Raw genomic sequence first — 21,186 nt, forward strand, 5'->3', positions numbered from 1 at the left:
CTAATACCCCAGTACAGTTACACAATCTCCTACACATGTGTATATATTTGTATACAATAGTTCTAGTTGCTTCTGCACAGCAGTCAGTGGAAGTCAGTAAAGGCCCAATTGTTCCATCTCAAACTGGCTCCTGAGAGGCTTTGCCAACGACATTTAAAGTAGGAAAGGGAGCTTTTGGTATCGGTTGCACTGTTCACAATTGTGTATTTTCTATTTCATCACTACCGTAATCTTAACCGGCCAAGGCCCTCTCCTCCCAGCTCCGGGAGTGAGGAATGCAGACAGTGCTGATGATGAGATCTGAGTTGCTTCATATTTTTCATAGTTTAAAGGTGTTAATGGAATAGTTCTGGCTCACTGGCACCACAACCACTACCACAACAAGATATATGATGGTGAGAAGAATACCTGATCAGAAGAGTTTTCTGTTGGTTTTGGTTTTATAGGAAGGTACATTTATTTTCTTTAACTATTACAACTTTATTGTGACTTCTCAGAGGGCACAGATATGTTGGAGATGTTTTTAATGTGCAGAAAGTTTTAAACATGAGCAGAAATCTTGAATTTTGCATTAATACATGTATGAAGATAATTCAGGAAGTAAAGACACTTTATATGTTTCCCCACAAATATTGAAACCAAAACCTACGCCGTATATGACACAATTAGTTACATTTTTATTAATATGTATGCTACTGTTATCATTATTGTTGTATATTATATCCACTGATGCTGTTGTTGTTGTTAGTGATAATGTTCCTATTATTTCTGCTAATATTACTGCTACTACTATTACTACTCTCATTATGTCATAATACTTATGTTGTAATTTTATTATGTTGTTCATTCTGTACACATAACATCTATCACACTTCTCCTCTGTGGCTCTCCCTGGTTTCTTCCTCTTTCCTCGGCAAAGGGATTTATTTGGGGTGTTTTTCCTTTTCCAAAGCAACGGTCTAAGGACCGAGGATGTACACATTAAAAATCCCTCTGAGAAATGTGTGGTTTGTGATATTGGGTAATCAAAATTTATTTGAATAGAATTGAAGTCTATGTTGGTCTGTGATGCGTAACTTTGTTGTTGACCTTTAGCCCGTTTTCTATTTTGCTGTTTGGTATGTCAGTGTGTCTGGATGACTTTTGTAGAACAAGTCGTGAAAGCCGAGTGAATGAAAGTTGTTTCCACATCCAAACAGTGTTGTCAGGTGGACACAACTTGTCGTGGATGCTGCATCTGAACGTGTTGTTACAGCTGATCATTTATCAGTTTGATTTACCATTACCAATTAAAGATTATTCAGAGCTTGAAAATAAGTGTACCAACGATTAGATGCAGCGTTTTTTTTTCTCTTTTCAAAGACTCCTTTCAGAAGCAGAAGTCAATGTCACTATGTTATACTGTCAGTACAGTTACTTCTTTGTTGTTTTTATCACTTTTTAGTTCTGCTGTCAATTTAGCTCCAGGGAGATATGTGTTGATCATCATCATCATCATCATGTGCTGCCATGGAATTATGTCAAGGGTAAAAAAAAAAAGTTACCAAACAAAATCTGTGAAATCATCCACTGTTGACTAAGTCCCAATGCTGTTGAACCAGTAACCTGCTCAGTGCCCCAAATCATGTTCCCTATATAGCACCCCTAATGACCCCTGTCACCTCCCACGGTCTCCAGACTGTCCATTCCAAGTTCCCATCAAGTCACATCCCATCGTATACCCAAAACTCTAAAAACAACCAGTACTCCTGTGCCACAAAAAGTGTTTTTTATTCACATAGCCCTCCCTGATTGCCCTGGAGAGGTGCACTCCCTGCCAAAGGAGAGGCAAGTAAGCTAATGTTGTGACCAGCATGTCTAAACACAAGGGGAAGTTGTTGAGAATAATTCAATTTCACTGCAAAACCACCTTGTACAATGCTATTAGTCACGATTTCAAGCGTTCCAATCCCTTATGTTCAAACCCACCCTCCACAGAGACATGGCAGACAGATTTAAATCCCTGTTGATGGCCTAAAAGATGCATGGAACCGGAAGACAATAATTACGTAACTAATAATGTGTAAACATCTTGCTATGAGTTGTTTCTATAGTACTTTATTGTTGGTATGATGAGGGTTAAACGGTGGAAGTGCCACAGAATCATTTGTGAATATTGCCAAAACCTTCAGAATCACAAAAAAAATGTTTTGGTTAAACTTAGAAGAAAATTACAATAAAATGTAAGGACAGTTTACAAGCACTGTGTGTGTTTAGGAAGTAAAGATGCACACGTGCACACTGTTATCCCAGCATATATATATATATATATATATATATATATATATATATATATATATATATATATATATATATATATATATATATATATATATGGAGCTAAATCCAGGTCATATGTTTTGTTTATTTGAAAAAAAGGATTGAACCTGAAAAATCAAGTTTTGTTGATGAACTTTAAAAAATAATATATTTTTTTCAGTTTTCAGTAACAGATTTAATATCTTCAACTTTCACTCTCTTTTTTACAGTTTTGAATCAATCTTTTTTTCAGGTTCAAAACTTTTTTTCAGATTCAGATCGTTTTTTTTTTGTGAGATGTGAGATGAACTGGTTTTGAAATAACTAGTTTATTATTTTTGCCAGTCTCCAGCGACGCAGGGCGGTGGCAGCGAACCCACGCCGACGTTCTGGCCGGCAGCCCACCCACGAACTGCTCAGCGACGATCTTCTGCACCACCCCCTGTGCCCCTCCTGGATTCCCGGGCTGCAGCCATCTGGTCGCGGCATCCCTCAGCCGCTGCGCATGCGCCAAGGGCCGGTCATCGGGTCCCAGTGTAGCCTCACGGAACCTCAGCTGGTGGTCCTCCGGGGCCAGACCCAGCCGATCCATGACGGCTTTACGCACGTCCGCGTAGTGTCGCCGGGCCGCCGGGGGCAGCCCCATGGCCGCTGTCTGTGCCTCCCCGGTAAGAGGCGGCAGGAGCCGGACCGCCCACTCCTCCGCCCTCTGCCGGTTTACCTGCGCCTGGTCCCACTGCATCACCGCGATCCCACCCAGCGCGATCATCGGCTGGGTCAGGTAGATCTGGGTGATGCTCATTGCTGGTCATTTGTGCTCTTTTAAGGGGGGCTCACGTTGGGCGCCAGTGTAACACGCTTGGCTACCTCCCATAGTCTCCCCCATCCCAAATGACACGCAGACCTTGATGCTGTTTGGCAATGTCTTTATTGGGATCTGCGTTCCTCGCCCCTCTCTCCCTCCTCTGTCCATCTTATGCCTTATATAGCCAAGACACACAACACACACACACACACACACACACACACACACACACACAATCTGCTCCAGCTGAGGCCAACTAGGTCTCATCCTGACACCTGAGTGTTCCCTGAGTCGCTCCTCCCCTCCCCCCTCTCCAGCTGAGCTAACCACGCCCCTGCCACCACAATCATGGAACATCACAGCTTATTTTGTCCGTCATTTTACTTGGGAGATTTTTTCAAAGAAACGCCAAGCTGCCAAAACTCAGAGCACTTGACGTCAGACAGCTGCAGCAGAAGTTGACATTTGGCAGAAGTAAACTATCTAAACGGTTTTGAACAGGCAGAATTAATTAACCTGTTACCATTCCTGTAAAATTAGCCTAAAACACCTTTCCAAGGCATACCAAGATATCGGCAGTGTTTACATGCGAACTGGAGTTACGACGGAAAATACATAAATAATTAGGCAAACTATATCTGCTGGATCATTTGAAATGATGCAACAGCAGTCTGTGGGTATTTATTGATTTCATAATGTGTTTTGGACTAAACATTTGACTGGATTGGACCGTCTGGACCTTTGCCAATGTAACAAGACCGTTTTTGTCAGAATGTTATTGATTGGTGGTTTACTATGAGGCTTCATAGGTGAGTTGCCTCGATTTTGTAATTTTTGTTTTGTTTTTGTCTGACAGAGGCGTTGATTGTACCTGCTGTTGTGAGTGTTTCTTGAATGGATTGCATCAATCGAATCACATGAATCTTAGCTTTCCAAAGATATGCATCAGTACCTACCTATACATGGCAGTTGTGTCCATAACACAGGTTGCACTTAACAGTCCAGGTTAACAGGTTAATTAGAAAGATGATTTTTTTTTTTTTAGAAGCAACGTAAAATTACACTTTTCTTATTTCACTGGATTTTTTTTTAACGAAGTAACCACATCCACATTTCTCAGTTGAAAGCCAATATTACAGATGCAAGTGAAATACGGTCTAAGCATTAGCGTTTAAAAATCAGGCACATCTTGTCTCAAAGCGATGCAGACAAGTTGATTCATGCATTTGTTACTTTGTTACAAAATAAACTGAATTAAATTAATTCCCAGGTCAAACACCACCGCTTGGTTACAGCGGCATGAGGCACTGTGTAGTGTCTGTATGATCCTGTTGCACCTTTTATATAGAGAAAAGTTAAAATACATGTAATATAACGTAATGGAAGGTTCTCAAATCATTTATTGAGCGCCAACTGTCTGTTACTCCGGCTCTAACTCGCACGGTCTCACGACTGTGGCGCCGACAACAAAGTGTGTTATCTTAATTATGCAGATGACTCACAACTCTACATAACTATATCACCAGGGGACTATAGTCCCATACAAGAGCTGGCTAAATGCATTGAAAAAATCAATAACTGGATGTGCCAGAATTTTCTTCAATTAAATCAAGATAAAACAGACATAATTGTTTTTGGTCCCAAGGACGAACGATTGATCAGGATTAAACTGATCCCAGCAGGAGGGTGGATTCATGGTGGATATTAGTAATAAAACTAGGTCAATAAAATTGGTTAGTTAAGAAATACAACATTTATATCATGCATTTTACAGTATTTATATTTACTCTTCAATTTCACTTGAATTGTTCAACAGGAAGTACATAAAGTAGGTAGGCTATGTAGGCTAGCAACCTTTCAGTACAGCAAATTATAAATATTTCGGCCACATAAATGAATCCCCCAACTGTCTTTGTTCATTCAACATTAATCACACTGACACAATCATCAGTCATGGACTTATCAAAAACAGTGTCTAACAATTGCATCTCTTATTGGTCGTCCAGTCGGACCCTCATTCTGACACAATGGTTGGTCAGTGTCTCCAACGGGCTCAGGTGCATCAGGGACGTCATCACAGAGAAGGACTTTGCGCCATGTTGTGTAGGACAATGAAAAGCATCCATAATGTATTTGTGAGTAAAGTATGTATTTATTTATTTGTGTAGGTCTCAGATGAGCGGACTGCCTGTTTCCAAGAAATGGACAATGGAGGGAGATGTTTATATTGTTTGTTTGCTGTTCCGTTCAGTCCTATTTTCTGTTCAAATAAAGCATATTGGAGTGACCCCACACTATTCTACCTGTTGTTCTTTACGTAGCTATTGTGATAGTCCCATTTAGACCACAGGTAATCCAGATTTAATAGTTTGAATCCGGATCAGAGTAATCCAATCCCACATTGCTTTGAAAAACCGGCATAAAAATAAAATGGAATACGTGATCCTGGATAGCAGAAAAAGGGATTTTCAAATCTGAATCAGTTTGATCCAGATTAAAATATTTGAAAAACCGGCCCCTGATTACAGAGAGCAGCACATTGTCCCGCCCAGGCAGGAAATGGGTGTGATTGTTTGAGGAAGTTTGTCTCGATGTATAAATCACTCGCACTTTCACCAGGCAGCCAGCCTGGCGTGAGACTCCGGACTTAACAATGTCTCCCCTTCTGGTCGTGGGTGTTGTACTCGTAGCAGTTGCTTACATGTTCCGTCATGTGGTGGTGAAAGGACGGCGCTGCACGAGTCAAACAAAGCTGCATGGGAAAACTGTGATTGTGACCGGTAAGTAAAGGCTCTTTATGGGCTGCTGCTGGTGCTCAGGGTGGCAGCAGTCAGATCCACGTTGATTGGATGTGTTCACTACCTACAACTAATTGGGTATTAAGAAAAGGCACACGTTATTGCTTGATATAGAGTGCAATAAATCTTTTTGAATAGAAAATAAAGAATTGATTGGTGCAGCTTTCACACATTTTGCAGCTCAACATGACCTCTTGTGTTATGGATTCAGATTTTATTCAGAGGTGGAACCAAATGCAAGACACCAGGCATAATGAACAAATGGTGAGCTTTCATAACAAAAAGCTGGTGGAAATAACAGGAAACAAACAAGTGTGCAGGCTGTGGAAAAACTATGTACAATGGAAAACCAGAAATAAAATAAAATAGGAAATGGATTAAGCACAAACGTAGAACCTGTAAATCCCAGAGCCAGAATTGCTAAGGGTCCCTTTTGACTTCCCGTCCCACCTTCACCATCTCTCTGTGTTTAATATGGAACATTTCCTTAAAAAAAAACTATGTATGGACTGATACAAAAATAATCCCTCTCAGTAGTCGGTTATGACCCACTACAAGTGTGTGGTTGTGTCTGTTTCTACAGAGAGCCCTGCCCTCTGCCTGGAAAGACTCTTTTCTTTTGCTGTGTTTGGGTTGTTTCTATGAGTCAGCAAAGAGCATTTAGGCCCTACATGGGGTTGTTACCCCGATCCAATAAGCTGGATTTGCAGCCCGTTGACGTTCATGTAATGTGCTGTAACTACGTTGTTCATTCGGGTCACATGACATCTATTGCTTCTGTCCATCCGGGGAGAGGGATCCTCCTCTGTTGCTTTTTTTTTTTCCTGTGAAAGGTTTTTTTCTGTTTTTTGAGGAGTTTTTCCTGATCCAATGTGAGGTCCTGGGATAGGGATGTCGTATGTGTACCTCTGAGGCAAATTTGTCATTTGGGATTCTGGGCTATACAAAATGAACTGAATTGAATTAATTCGCAGGTCAAACTTCACCTCTTGGTTACAGCGGCATGAGGCACTCTGTAGTGTCTGTATGATGCAAAGCGGTGGCGAATTGGTTGTTACATCCCTGTGTGTGGTTTTATGTCTTCCTTCTGTCCGTCTCTCGCTTTGGAGATACAGGACTGTCTCAGAACATTAGAATATTGTGATAAAGTTCTTTATTTTCTGTAATGCAATTAAAAAAACAAAAATGTCATGCATTCTGGATTCATTACAAATCAACTGAAATATTGCAAGCCTTTTATTGTTTTAATATTGCTGATTATGGCTTACAGCTTAAGAAAACTCAAAAATCCTATCTCAAAAAATTAGAATATCATGAAAAAGTATACTAGTAGGGTATTCAACTAATCACTTGAATCGTCTAATTAAGTCGAAACACCTGCAAGGGTTTCCCGAGCCTTGAAAAACACTCAGCTTGGTTCAGTAAACTAAATCACAAGTATGGGGAAGACTGCTGATCTGACTTCTGTCCAGAGGACCATCATTGACACCCTCCATCAGGAGGGTAAGACACAAAAAGACATTTCTCAAAGAGCAAGCTGTTCACAGAGTGCAGTTTCAAAGCACATCCACAAAAAGTCTGTTGGAAGGGGGAAATGTGGCAGGAAGCGCTGCACAACCAAGAGAGATGCCCGCAGCCTTAACAGCATTGTGAAGAAGAGAATTTGGGGGAGCTTCAAAGACAGTGGACTGAAGCTAGAGTCCAGGTATCAAAAGCCACTGTTCACAGACGTGTCCGGGAAATGGGCTACAATAGCCGTATTCCCATGGTCAAGCCACTTCTGAACTCAAGACAACGGAAGAAGCGTCTGACTTGGGCTATGGAAAAGAAGCACTGGACAGTTGCAGAGTGGTCCAAAGTCCTCTTTTCAGACGAAAGCAAGTGTTGTATTTCATTTGGATGTCAAGGCGCCAGAGTCTGGAGAAAGGCTGGAGAGGCGCAAAATCCAAGTTGCTTGAAATCCAGTGTGACGTTCCCACAGTCAGTGATGGTTTGGGGTGCCATGCCAGCTGCTGGTGTTGGTCCACTGTGTTTCATCAAGTCCAGAGTAAATGCAGCTGTGTACCAAGAGATTTTAGAGCACTACATGCTTCCGTCTGCAGAAAAGCTCTATGGAGATGAGGATTTCATTTTCCAGCATGATCTGGCACCTGCCCACAGTGCCAAAACCAGCAGTAACTGGTGTACTGACCATGGCATTACTGTCCTCGATTGGCCTGCCAATTCCCCTGACCTGAACCCCATAGAGAATTTGTGGGGTATTGTGAAGAAGAAGCTGAAAGACACCAGACCCAACAATGCAAATGAGCTAAAGGCCGCTATTGAAGCATCCTGGGCATCCATACAACCTCAGCAATGCCACAGACTGATTGCCTCCATGCCACGCCGCATTGATGCAGTAATCCGTGCAAAAGGATTCCCAACCAAGTACTGAGTGCATTAATGGACATTTTCAAATGTTTGACTTTGTTTTGCTGTTATAAATCTTTTTTTTTTACTTGGTCTGAGGAAATATTCTAATTTTTTGAGATAGGATTTTTGAGTTTTCTTAAGCTGTAAGCCATAATCAGCAATATTAAAACAATAAATGGCTTGCAATATTTCAGTTGATTTGTAATGAATCCAGAATGCATGACATTTTTGTTTTTTTTAATTGCATTACAGAAAATAAAGAACTTTATCACAATATTCTAATTTTCTAGTTTTAGGCTGCCTTCAAAGTAAACACAGGAAGTCACGGAAAAAATGTCTTCCTGTTAGTTCCGAACTTTTGTCTACTAGTTTACAGATCACGTTTGGATTTATTCATATGTGTTTGTAAATATATATTTATGTAGAAATATGCGTATAGCTGCATCCTTTGTTCTTTTTATGTCTGCCTGTGAAATACATTACTACTGGTTTTGATGTGTGTTGGATAAATACGATTTTATATTAACAACCACACAAGATATGTTTTTAGCCGCCTTGATCTCGTGGGATTAACGTTGACAACGTGTGCATGACGTCAGAGCAAGTCGGACACAAATCTAATCGGCATGCATTGCATGTCGATTGCCGCCGATCGATTTTGCGCAGAACTGGCTCATCTCGAACGAGCCTAATGAGAACACACTGCTGCGGACAGATCCTCAGTTTGTCATTGAATTAGCATGAAAATGCATTTATACTTCATGTTCTCTGTGTCAGCAATACTGGTAGTAAATATGAATAGTACCTCTATAAGTTTGCAAGACTATAAGCCTTTTTAATATAGCTTTTTTAATATATATATATATTTTATTATATATATTTTTTTTTTAGGTATATAGTATAGATCATGAATATTTTCAGTCTCAAAATGGAAAAATGCCTAGTCATTTCATTAGAAAAACATGTTTAAAATATACATTTTCTGTGGGATTGATACCTACGTTTTACTTAGACTAGATAAGGCTTCATGCTATTGTCCCATTGTGTTTTCCAGTCCATAATTCCCATTTATAGTCATCTACAGGCATCTATTTACAAATAAATGTTCAGGCGGAAATAAAAACCTTATACTTTAGTGTGTTCAGACTCATATAACTCAGTGTCAGCAGCACTTAAAGTGATTTTTGGACATGCCACACACTTGTCCTGTAATTGGTGGTCTTGTTCTTGTGGGCGTGTCCTACATTGCATTAACCGCCATATAAGTCTTTTCTTCCCGCTGCGGTCAGGCTGCACAACCAGCTGAGCTCCCAGTAAACCACTTTGACAATCGAACACTTGATCTGAACTTGGTCACTTTGTCACTTTATCATTCACCTGGTGCAATATTACGTGCAATACGTTTAAGTACTTTTTATATATGCTTTTCTATCCAATCTGTATATTAATATTCTACTGTTTTACTGCTTATTTATATTTATTTGTATTACTTGATTTTATTTTATTATTCTTATTATTCTTTATTCACTTGTGAGCAGTGCTGCTGTAATCCTGTAATTTCCCCACTGAGGGATTAATAAAGGATTATCTTATCATATCTTATAACTCTTAAACTCATTGTGCGATTCCAACCGCATTTATTCGACATCAAGTCTGAGGGATCTCATACAATCTGATGGCATTTCACCATCAGGTGGAGCTATTAGTTGCATGATTAATTTAAATGAACATAACTTTTATCATGAAAAAAGGACAATCCTTGCACCAGGATTAAGTATATTCCAAATGCAAGCACATCAATTGAAAGAAGCCACATCTGTGTGTTGTACTTATAATGAAAACATGGATCACCTGTCTCCCTTTTTATCTCCAGGCAGCAACACAGGCATCGGGAAAACGACAGCCATAGATCTGGCCAAAAGAGGAGCCAGAGTGATTCTGGCCTGCCGCAGCAAGCAGAGAGGAGAGGCTGCCCTTGAGGAAGTCAAGAAGGTGAGTAGAAATCTACCATGCTCTGTTTGTTCCACCAAGAGAAGGCTCGCTGTCCTGAATGCCTTGTTGAACTTGTGGTTTGCTGCAGTAGAAAAGGAGATTAGCTGTGGACAGACACAGAGGAGCTCACTCACTCACTGATGGTTCCACACACACACACAGACACACACAGACACACACACACACACACGACCAACCGCATGATCCTCTCGGTGGAGATTTCAATTCAATTCAGTTAATTTTGTATAGCCCAACATCACAAATACAAGTTTGCCTCGGAGGGCTTTACAATTTGTACACATAACATCCCTGTCCCGGGACCTCACATCGGATCAGGAAAAAAACTTCCCCAAAAGATGATGATGATAACAAGTGTATTCCAAAATGTCCCAGGGCATCTTTATGTTCTAATTCAGTGTAAGTACGGCTTGATTTCTCCCACAGGAGAGTGGCAGTAACCAGGTGGTGTTCATGCCGTTGGATCTGGGGAGTCTCAAGTCTGTCCGTAGCTTTGCTGAAACCTTCCTGAAGTCTGAACCCAGACTGGACATCCTCATCAACAATGCAGGTTAGATCATGTCATGAAGCTGCACACCACCACAACTGTTGTTTAGAGTTTTGTGTCCTTAGCTGTCAGGGAAAGCTCATTAAAAGTTAGATTTTTAAAACAAATGCAAAGAAATATATTTAGATTATTCCTAATAATGAAGGACAATTCAGCATGGTATGATGTGTGCAGCAATTGTAAATGTTCCAGCTTTGTCTCTGACAAAGGAAAGGGAAGATCACTTTGATACGTTGAACGTCACACATTACTAGCGTCCAGAGTATAAAAATATGAAAGATATGAAACATGAATTGAATATGTACACATTGGAATGGGTGTGACTACTTTAACACTTGTTGTACCAAGTTTACTTTTACTTCAAACATACAGACAGCTGGACGTTGATTCACAAACTTCTGTGCTGAACACTTTAATGCTGTCTGGAACTGGAATGCAATACAAATATGTATAATCTATTGCACTTTTGGTTGCAGCTTGGTCATTATTTGTCTGTGCAGTAAGGAGTTGTTTCAGACATTTTGGGGGTATTCACTTTCAGTTTTACTTCGATATAAAGTGGTTCAGATCATTTAGCCAAACTATTGGCTTGTTTACAACCTGTCTGATATCATCACCATTTGTGTTTCTTGACCTATCAAACTCTGTTTGGCAACGTTTCCATATTTCATTTATTCGTTATATATATGTGCAATGGTATCTTACTGATAGAAATTAAGCCAACGCTTCAAATATAAGCTAAAATGATCCTTTAACTGAGCTTGCAGGTAATTGCTGCTGTAATTTGAGAGCTTGGATACTGTGAAGTGTTGAATACATTTTCTGTACAGGAAAATTCACAAAGTGGTCTTAGTTCTTTCATGTCTGGAGGAGGGCAGGTTGTGTTTACTCTTCTGAACAGAAATGGGTCACAGCGAACACAGCTAAAGGTAATGCAAGATATATAAGACATGAAAGTTCTCTGCAATCAAGGTCATGTGACTCTTCTTGTGCCTCCATACTGTTTGCATATTCAAGGAATACTGATTCCTTGAATATACCACAGATATTAGATATTAGATAGTTTAAAGCCTTGCTTGGTTTGGTGTTGCCATTGTCTGGAAACAGGATTAAGCTTTCTCCGTGTCTTTGCTTCAGGTATTTTCCTTCAGGGTCGAACAGAGGACGGACTGGGGATGATGTTTGGCGTCAACCACATTGGTCACTTCCTATTAACCAACCTGTTGCTGGACCGGCTGAAGGAGTGTGAGCCTAGCAGAGTGGTCATCCTGTCGTCTATGGCACAACACTTTGGGAAAATAGATTTTGACTGCCTGAACACCCACAAAGCTCTGGGACTGGGGACCTCTGTCATGGATGTTTTTCAGATCTACTCCGATAGCAAGCTGTGCAACGTGCTCTTCACCCATGAGCTGGCCAAGAGACTGCAGGGAACCAAGGTCACCTGCTACTGCCTCCATCCGGGTCAGTCAACACAGTGTATTACCATTCAACTCATGCAAATAAATGGGAAATAAGCTCTTTAAACAGGGCATTTTAGTACACTGGTTCCACCTGGTTAGCAGTTATTACATAGAGGTGTACATGTTGTTCCAGTCTAGCATAGCCTGAATACAATTTCTTAGGTTTTAGCAGGGGGGATGGATGTTTCTGAGCCATGGTTGGGGCCATAGATTCTAACTTGCACTAACCTCAGTCAGAAAAAGGATCAATGAGTCAGGCAGACAAGACTAACATGTTCAACCAAGCAACCCCTCTGCGGGTGCACTCTCTCTGCTACTAGCGGATGAAGAGAGGGGATGGCTGGTTAACAAGAGGGATGCATATTGGTCATTTTGATGGCAAAGGGGATGGCATACCTCCCCTAAAATTGGCTACTGTAATGGAAATACTTCTATGTCTCGGGAGGAGAGTTTGAAGGTGTCAATCAAAATATGACAGACAGACAAACAGAGTTTCTCTGGTCAAAACAGAATGGCTCAGTTTGTTTATTCATGCTTGCACAAGCAGGGAGAAATCCTACCAGCCACAAATCATCGATGTCTGTCAGGGTTTTCAACAACACTCATCAATTTGACAGTCCGTTATATACTTTTCAAATGACCATCCTTTAAAAACCCATCTCATCTCTAATTGGTTCCCACTATGCCACATGTGATATACATTGAACTGTGTGTTCCACGTCACCATATATATTGAAGATCTTCCACCTGTCTTGTACTTTGACCTGATCCATATTATATTTTCAACCAATCCAATGTCTCCACATACATCAGATCATGTATAGAAAGATGACGGTGTTCTTACATCAGCATATTTGTCAATCGATTCCGCGTGATGTGTACCTTTGAAAGTCCTTTTACCCGGTAGTCAGCATCTTATTCTTCTTATTCGTTCTTATTAGCTGGTATGAACTTGAGTACCTTCAAAACCCATGTTATCAGTCTCTCCGTGTCTTACTTGCAGTTACTCATTTTCTGAACATACGCATTAATAAACTCATGTTCAATCAAGGAATGTATATTAAAATACAGCAAATACATATTTTCCCATTACACTACTGATCATGGCGATGAAGGTGACAACATTAGTGGATTTGGATTTTTTTAAATAAAACATCTTTTAGACCATGATAATCAATAAAATAATTGTTTAATTCAGTCTTTCTGTGTGGCCCAATACCCAAGGCCTGGTGGTTGGGACCGCTGGTCTAAACAACATGAAAATAAAATGAATCGCTATTTTTGCAATAACGGCTAAAGATCAGGCAACTAAACTTCATTACTGTATGTTTTTACAGGAGCAATCAACACAGAACTGGCTAGGAACACTGCCTCAATAATGCAAATACTCCTGAAGCCTGTGACTGCATTTTTCTTCAAAGACACCGTTCAGGGAGCCCAGACCACTCTGCACTGTGCTGTCGAGGAGGGGATCGAACCTCTCAACGGACGCTACTTCTCCAACTGCACTGTGAGAGAAGTCTATGCTAAAGCCAAGGATGACGCTGCAGCAAAGAAGCTGTGGGAGCTCAGTGAGAGACTGTCTGGTCTCGCATGAAAAGCTTTCCATGAAATCATGATATTAGGTTGTTAATGTTCTGTTAAATATGAATTATGGGAAGATATCCTCATACACTCATAACATGAACAGGCTGGCAATATTAGGAAAGACATGTAAGGTAAAGGTTTGCCAGTATGATTGGCTATCTTGGCGTTGCCATGACAATAGTTTTTACAGCGGTGCTGAAGAATCCATGTCAGAGATCAGTTGGCAAGTTGTATGCATAAGGTGTGTAATAAAAGATAATGTAATAGCTGATTATGTAACAGCTTGTTGAAATGTAACAAATCCACTGATTTTAATAACATTGCTTAGAATGATTGATGCCAAATATAAATAAAAACATTGTTATAACTATTTTGCTTTGTTGCAGGCAGTCAAAAAGCATTTTATACTTTTAAGAGATGGTTTCTACATGAACACTCTAACTTTAGAACTGATTCTTAACCATGGAGCCGCGGCCCCCGATTGGACCACGAGCTTCACCTAGAGGGCCGCAAAAAACTTTTTGTTTTTCCCCTTTGTGCTGCAGGACTGCATAGGTCATCAATTTAAGACACCAGAGATATTACTGTTATCCATGAGACGCTCAGTTACAGTATAGCTTCCCACCACATAGGGCTCGTCGGTATGGCCAAAAATTCATATCACGGTATTTTGTAAGATTCTGGCGGTTTCACGGTATATCACGGTAAACGCATTCATTCATTGACACCGAAAAGAACCGCCGCCCAAACTGAAAAGCTGTTGAGTGGTGAGCAGCTGTTTGTATGTTGGTACATAGAGTGTTAGTAAGCTAAACATGGAGGGACTTGGGACCCAGGGGAATGTAGGTGGGAAAAAAAACAAACGGAAGGGTCTCTCTCTTCCTTCTTCTTGGCCTGATAGTGGGCGAGCTGTGCCCAGCATGCAGTTTGGCAGTGTCATTTTATAAATGTACAATTATTAGTGTTACAAATTGTTTATGTGTCACAAACTGTTGTGTTGTGATGTTGTACCCTCTGTAACAGGATGGCACGGAGGACACCAGAGTTAGGGCAGCGCAGCAATCACAGGTAGGGTCAGGTCTGCAGGTTTCAAAAGGGTTTTAATTAAACAAACATAAAACAACTCAAAACGTAGCTCGGTCCAGAGCTGTATCAGTGATCTACTGAACTACCGTCTTTTAGCCGGGCAGCTAGCCGACTTACCGGCTCAATTCTTCACCTTCACAAAGAGGAGGAGACGCCTCTCGTCGCCTGTCCTCCTGCTCCGTTCCCCTCCTTGGCTTTATTAAGCCTCTCTGACGAGGGAATCTGGATCAGGTGAGTCTCGTCCCACACCTGATCCCAATGCTCTCCTGACGAGTGGGTGGAGCCTTCTGGCTTCAATGTAGATTCCATCCACCACACCTCCCCTCAGGCATTATTCTTAAACGTGTGGATCATTTACTGGGCAGTCAGTTCGCCCAGACTGAACCGGGCCATCCTTGAAAGGATAGCAGGGGTATCATTCTATTGTTTGGGATTCTTCTGTTTTCTTGTTTTCTTTCTTTGGGCTATCACTTTTCTTTCTCAGGGCCGCGACCAAGCGGCAGGCGCCAGCTGGGTGACGGGGCCTGTCTCCTGTCTGCAGGCGGAGGGCAGTGTGGGGGAGGGGAAAGGGGAGAGGGCAACCATTTCAAAGAATAATTGTTGATGTATAAAAATCATGTGAACTATTTTTTCCGGGTCAGACCTCCGAACCATTTGTGGGGAAGAGCTCTGCCCATTCAATTGAATTATTTCCAAGTTTCTGTTTAATAAATACTTAACGACATTTAAGTGTTTCACATCGCATTTGTTTTCCACTGAAGGAGATTGACAAGTTACATTTCCATTACATTAACCATGACTAAAGTTAAAACCTTGACACAAGTTACAACCATGACAGGTAAGTAGCTCCGACCGCTGTGCCCTCAGCGGTGAAAAATAAATTTTGCAGCCTGCCGAAGAGCGACAACAGTTGACGTATGACGGTATATGAAAAATTCATACTGTATGGAAATTTGAAACCGCTATACCACACAGCCCTACCACCACATATAGCTTCCCACCAGTAATGCGTCAGTCATTTAACAAGCTCTAATAAGCAGAAGAATGTGGCCTAAGGAGATCAAAATTCTATATCATAATTATTTGGTACTTTCTTTTCCTCAGGCAAAATGGGCCAAAAAAAGAGATTTAACTGACTCTGAAAAGTCAAAAAGAGTCTTTCAGAGGGATGCAGCACTCTTAAAGTTGCTCAAATCTTATGACGTGATCAGAGAACCATCAAACGTTTTGTTGCAAATTGTCAACAGAGTCGCAAGAAACGTGTCGAGAAAAAAAATTAACTGCCAAAGATTTGAGAAGAATAAAAGGTGAAGCTTCCAGCAACCCGTTATCCTCCAGTGCTGTCGTAATCCAGAACTGCAACCTACCTGGAGAGCCCAGAAGTATGAGGTGTTCAGTGCTCAGAGACATGGCCACAGTAAGGAAGGATGAAACCCGACCACCACGGAACAAGACACAAACGTCAAGACTGGGCCAAGACGCCGGCAAAGTAGAGGTGGGGTACTAGTGTGGGCTGGTATTAAAGATGAGCTAGTTGGACCTTTTTGTGTTGAAGATGGACTTAAAATCAACTCCCAAACCTACTGCCAGTTTTTAGATACTTTCTTTAAGCAGTGGTCCAGGAAAAAGTCTGCATCCTTCAAGAAGACCATGATTTCTATACAGGACAATGCTCCAATGCACGAATGGAAGTCCTCCACTGCATGTCTAGCCAGTAAAAGCCTTAAAGATGAAAGAGTAATGACATGGTCTCCTCCTCACCTGACCTAAACCCTACTGAGGACTGAGGGCCCTTCTTAATGAGCCCCAAGTCTCCCCCTAGAGAGGGAGAAGCCCTTCTAGAGGCCTTAGTGAGGTCTGTTCAAGTAGTCGTATGAACCCCAAATGAGTTCTAATACTTGTGTTAATTGATATAGATTTTTTCAGAATTGTATTTTGAATAAAATGTATATTTTCAAAAATGAAACTTGTATGCCATATTTTGATCATAACTATAAACATCTAGCATGATCTGAGCATAATTTGATCAAGATTCCCCAAAAAGGCGTTCTTGAGCCGCCCCTGAGTTTTTACAGATGCATGCTTCAAGGCATAAACAACAACCTACAGAGTTGTAAGACCCCTCTTTGTAAAGATAATTTACAAATTTACAAATTTAAATAATTTTTAATTTAATCAAAAAAATCACAATATACTGTGTCGTTCGGTTCAAAAATGGAAAAGTTATAACCTTTCTGCCAAAACATGGTTGGATTGGTGCATGCTGGGCATCCAACTCTGCATACAATTCCACTTAAGACAGGTGACGCGTTCGAAGAAACCTCCCCCGACCACGGAAGCCTGCACAGTCGAAAATGTCGAAGGAGAGTAGGGGGGAGGGGGAAACAGTCCGGCCCGTTTGGATTTTTCAGGTACTATTATACTACACACAAAGATCTATAATACTTTTGTAGACTCCTACAAGCTCGTAGGGTTACGAAGAGGTGTCTTTTTTTGAAATCCGACTTTGTAAAGTGACTTATTAACGATCTAGTGAAACGTTACGGCCGCCGCTCGGAAGTGACGGCGAGGTTGCAGGGTTTATGTAATTACATAAACCTAACGGTAAATTACATTTTGTCTGAGCCGATAGAACTCTTCCCACAAGGCTTTACCGTATTTCAGCAATTTAAGAAGAAGAAGAAATGAGAAATTATCCTTTATTAATCCCCTTGGGGAAATTCTTCTCTGCATTTGACCCATCCGTGGTTAAGGAGCAGTGAGAGAAGTCCAGGGAGCAGCTGGGGGTTAGGTGTCTTGCTCAGGGACATGCAACGTGTGAACTATGGGGGGACTGGGGATACTACCTTGTGGTTACGGGACGACCACTCATCCCCCTGAGCTCCAATGAAGTTAAATGTTGTGGTTCCGGAGATCCTTTAAGTATCGTCACTTGAATTGACTTCTTGTCCGATAATGGGCGCCATGGGGCTTGGGGCTAAAAGGTTAAAGGGGAGTAACAGCTGGAGTTTCTTCCGGGAAGAGGGGACCGGCCACTCGGAGACCGCTCTAACCTTCGCCGGGTCCTTGCGAATCTGACCCTCCTCAAAGATGAAACCAAGGAACTGTACGGAGGAGACATGAAACTCACATTTCTCGGCCTTGATGAAGAGTTGGTTCTCAAGTAAGCGCTGAAGGACCTGACAGACATGGTGGCAATGTTCCTGAAGGTTTGAGGAGTAGATCATAATGTCGTCGATGTAGACAAACAAAAACCAGTTGAGGAAATCCCGGAGCACGTCTTTCACCAAAGCCTGAAAAACGGTTGGTGCATTGGTAAGTCCGAATGGCATGACTAGGTACTCAAAGTGTTAAAGACCGTGTTCCACTCGCCCCCCTCTCGTATCCGAACCAGATGGTAAGCTTTGCGGAGGTCTAGCTTGGTGAAGATTTTCGGGTAGGGATTCAAAAGCAGAGTCGAGCAGGGGTAGAGGGTACTTGTTCCGGGTGGTGAGCTGATTTAACCCTCGGTAGGGTTGGGTACTGAAAACCGGTGCCAATATGGCAGAGAAACAGAGACAACGCCGAAAGGTACATGGTCAAAAGTGTGGCTGTATTTCGCAAAAAAAGATTTGAACAACGCGACGTGCAGCAAATGCAACAAAACAATTGCGTGTAAAGAGGAAAAGCCGAACTCCGAGAGAGAAACGCTCTGTTTTATCCACCAAACCTCGTTAAGGAAACGTTTGTTTTAAACGCTGGAATCTGGACGAGAAAGCTGCAGAGTTTCTAGAGAGGGAAAAGACTCCCGAACTAACTCTAAACTTTCTGCTAAAAACGTTGGTTTCCCTGATGGAGGTCAAGGTCAGAGCGGAGAAACCGCCGCTGACCGGCAAGAACATCGGCTGGGAGCTTTGCAGGAGAAACGCTCCAAGCTGCGACACAAAGTGAGATTATTAGGAGACGTGTTTGTTCCTCGGTACATTTGGTGTTTTCCGAATTCAAGAGCAGCTCCGTCTGGTTCAGAAAAGCTCTCCCAGTTGATATAGTATATTTAAAATATACTGTCAAAGAAGTGTACTTTCTGCAAATATATAAACAGTATACAAAAGTCACGCTTTCACCTATTTTTTCAATTATACTTTTAACAAATTGTACTGTAGTATACTTTCAAAAAATATATTAAAAAAATATATATTTTAAGTGAAAGTTGTATAATTGTTAATAATTGATATATTGGCATCTCAAACATCATTCATTCAATTCAAAGCTTCACACACCAAAGCCATGGTGTGGTTATGATCACTCTGCCTATTTTACATGAATTGTCCACTTGGTGGCGCAGTAGAGCAAATGAAGCCCCATGAGCGAACCACTTGGATGGAAAGCTTCAATGCTTCAGGAAGCTTCATCTCGCCATCACTAGTCTTCTGTGTTGGCTAACATTAGCTTACTTTACCAAAGGTTAGCTAAGGTAATGCTTAGCTATAGATAATTAACCTGGCAGGCCTGTTAAGACACAGAAGTGAACAACTTGCTGGCCTTTATGACACCCAGGAATCTTTACATATCTGTTGTACCTCACAAGGACATGTGGTTTAAAGTAACTCTAATCAATTTGTTCCTTTGTTTTGTATTCCATTCTTTCTTGTATCAACAGATGGATGATAACACTGGTCACACGCGCCGCATTTATCGCTGCAGTTTACTCACTCGACAATAAAAGGGTGTTCACACCGAAGGCGCCGCAAATAAGCGTCAAAGGGGGCGTGGCTTATCTCCGTTGCTCTGTTGCCATGAAAAGAGCTTTAATTTCCGCTATCGACCATGGAATAAACAACCACTAGTTCTGCTTTATACTTGTTGTGGAAGTCCCAAACATGTCGGAACATGAAACGCCCTCGTGTTCGGGTTCATAACACCATCCGTAGCCGCACACAGCTATGTGAATTTCACCGACTCCTCCAGGAACTGCATCTGGCTTATCTCCGTAAAACGGATAATGTTTCCCTCATCCACCATGGAAATAACTTTTTGCCGCGTCCTTCGCTCTGTTCGCGCCGCCTCAAACTGTGCATTGACTTTGCATGTAATCTGGTCACGCGTCAAATTCGCGCCGCTTCCGGTGTGAATGCAGCATTACGGCTGTACCGTGCAGGGTATCAATGTGCAGGGCGCTTGGCTGAGCTTGCTTGCTAATGTGGCCCGCGGAGAGAAAGCCAAAGCATATATGCCCTTGGTCTTTAAAAAACTAAGTTTGTTTCTGTAAGAATTGTTAACATAACTCCAATGTGTGTTTACAGCTACCAACAGGGGTAAAAGGGTTCAGGCTCATTTTATTTTTGGGCAACAGCGACAGTTGCAGGGCTCTCAAGTGTCACGCATTGAGCGTGACTGTCACGCATTTCGGTCTTAAGTCACGCTCTCCCGCCACACATCATATTTCTCACGCTGAAAAAAAACTCTAGTCTATTTAATGTGCCGCAGCGCGCAAACATGACCTGGTCGCGCCGCCCTCACCATGGAGGAATCAAGCACGTCTCCCCCGAATCCCCTGGAGTTCTTCCGCGAGGTGCCACTCATCAGCCAATCAAAAAAAAGAAATGGGCTGTGGAGGAGGAGGAAGAGGAGGAGGAGGAGGAGGAGGATATGTCACTCTTACCTGTCTTAAAAACTTGAGAGCCCTGCAGTTGTGTCAAAACTACTGCAAGACAACTTTGAGACCTGTGACTTTGTAATGATCGCATATGTCTGTCTTTCTGTCCGGCACCAGTGAATGGGAAGCATGTTTGTATTTATTTTACTTTGCATATGTACACTGTCCTTACGAAGGCACTTAGAGACCGACAGAGAGAACAGGAGGTAAATAAGTTTCATAATGGAGAAAATCAATGACACCCAAAGCAAAAAAGGCAAGAATTAGGCGAAGAAGGCAAAGGACTTAACACTCTCCTTCACAGCTTGTACTGGATGTATCAGCCTGCAGAGGTCAATCCTCCCAGACCCAAAACAAACAAAACCCATCTCATGAAAAAGTGCCTGGCACAGGGAGAGGGCCCACCACAAGTTGCTCAAAAAGCTCCAACATCTGAGGGTGTACAAGTACACATGCTACCCAGCAGGCTGGTGAGGCCACTACACTGCTCACACCTGGAACACACCTGGAGCTGGGAACCACCAGGGATACACCTGGAGCTGGGA

At 41.8% G+C, this 21,186-nt stretch overlaps 2 protein-coding genes across 2 annotated transcripts in view; one reads left to right on the top strand and one right to left on the bottom strand.

Annotated features, from left to right (window-relative positions):
- Positions 1-21,186, bottom strand: part of LOC306742060 (retinol dehydrogenase 11-like) — a gene marked incomplete at its 3' end in the record, with an annotated part of 40,889 nt that overhangs the window by 12,787 nt on the left and 6,916 nt on the right. The window lies entirely within an intron of this gene.
- Positions 5,773-14,217, top strand: LOC306742458 (dehydrogenase/reductase SDR family member 13-like). Its single transcript, XM_079224846.1, has 5 exons — positions 5,773-5,883; positions 10,187-10,305; positions 10,750-10,873; positions 12,008-12,334; positions 13,671-14,217. Exons 1-5 carry the CDS (start codon positions 5,805-5,807, stop codon positions 13,928-13,930), a joined length of 909 nt encoding a protein of 302 aa, XP_079080972.1. The 5' UTR covers positions 5,773-5,804; the 3' UTR covers positions 13,931-14,217.

Source organism: Taurulus bubalis, assembly GCF_910589615.1.
Source record: "Taurulus bubalis genome assembly, chromosome: 10".
In the NCBI taxonomy this organism is placed as follows: domain Eukaryota; kingdom Metazoa; phylum Chordata; class Actinopteri; order Perciformes; family Cottidae; genus Taurulus; species Taurulus bubalis.

Coding starts and splice junctions, on each gene's coding strand:
- LOC306742458 (XM_079224846.1), top strand. CDS start 5,805: ATGTTCCGTCATGTGGTGGTGAAAGGACGGCGCTGCACGAGTCAAACA. Junction 10,874..12,007: donor CATCCTCATCAACAATGCAG/GTTAGATCATGT, acceptor TCTTTGCTTCAG/GTATTTTCCTTCAGGGTCGA. Junction 12,335..13,670: donor CTGCTACTGCCTCCATCCGG/GTCAGTCAACAC, acceptor ATGTTTTTACAG/GAGCAATCAACACAGAACTG.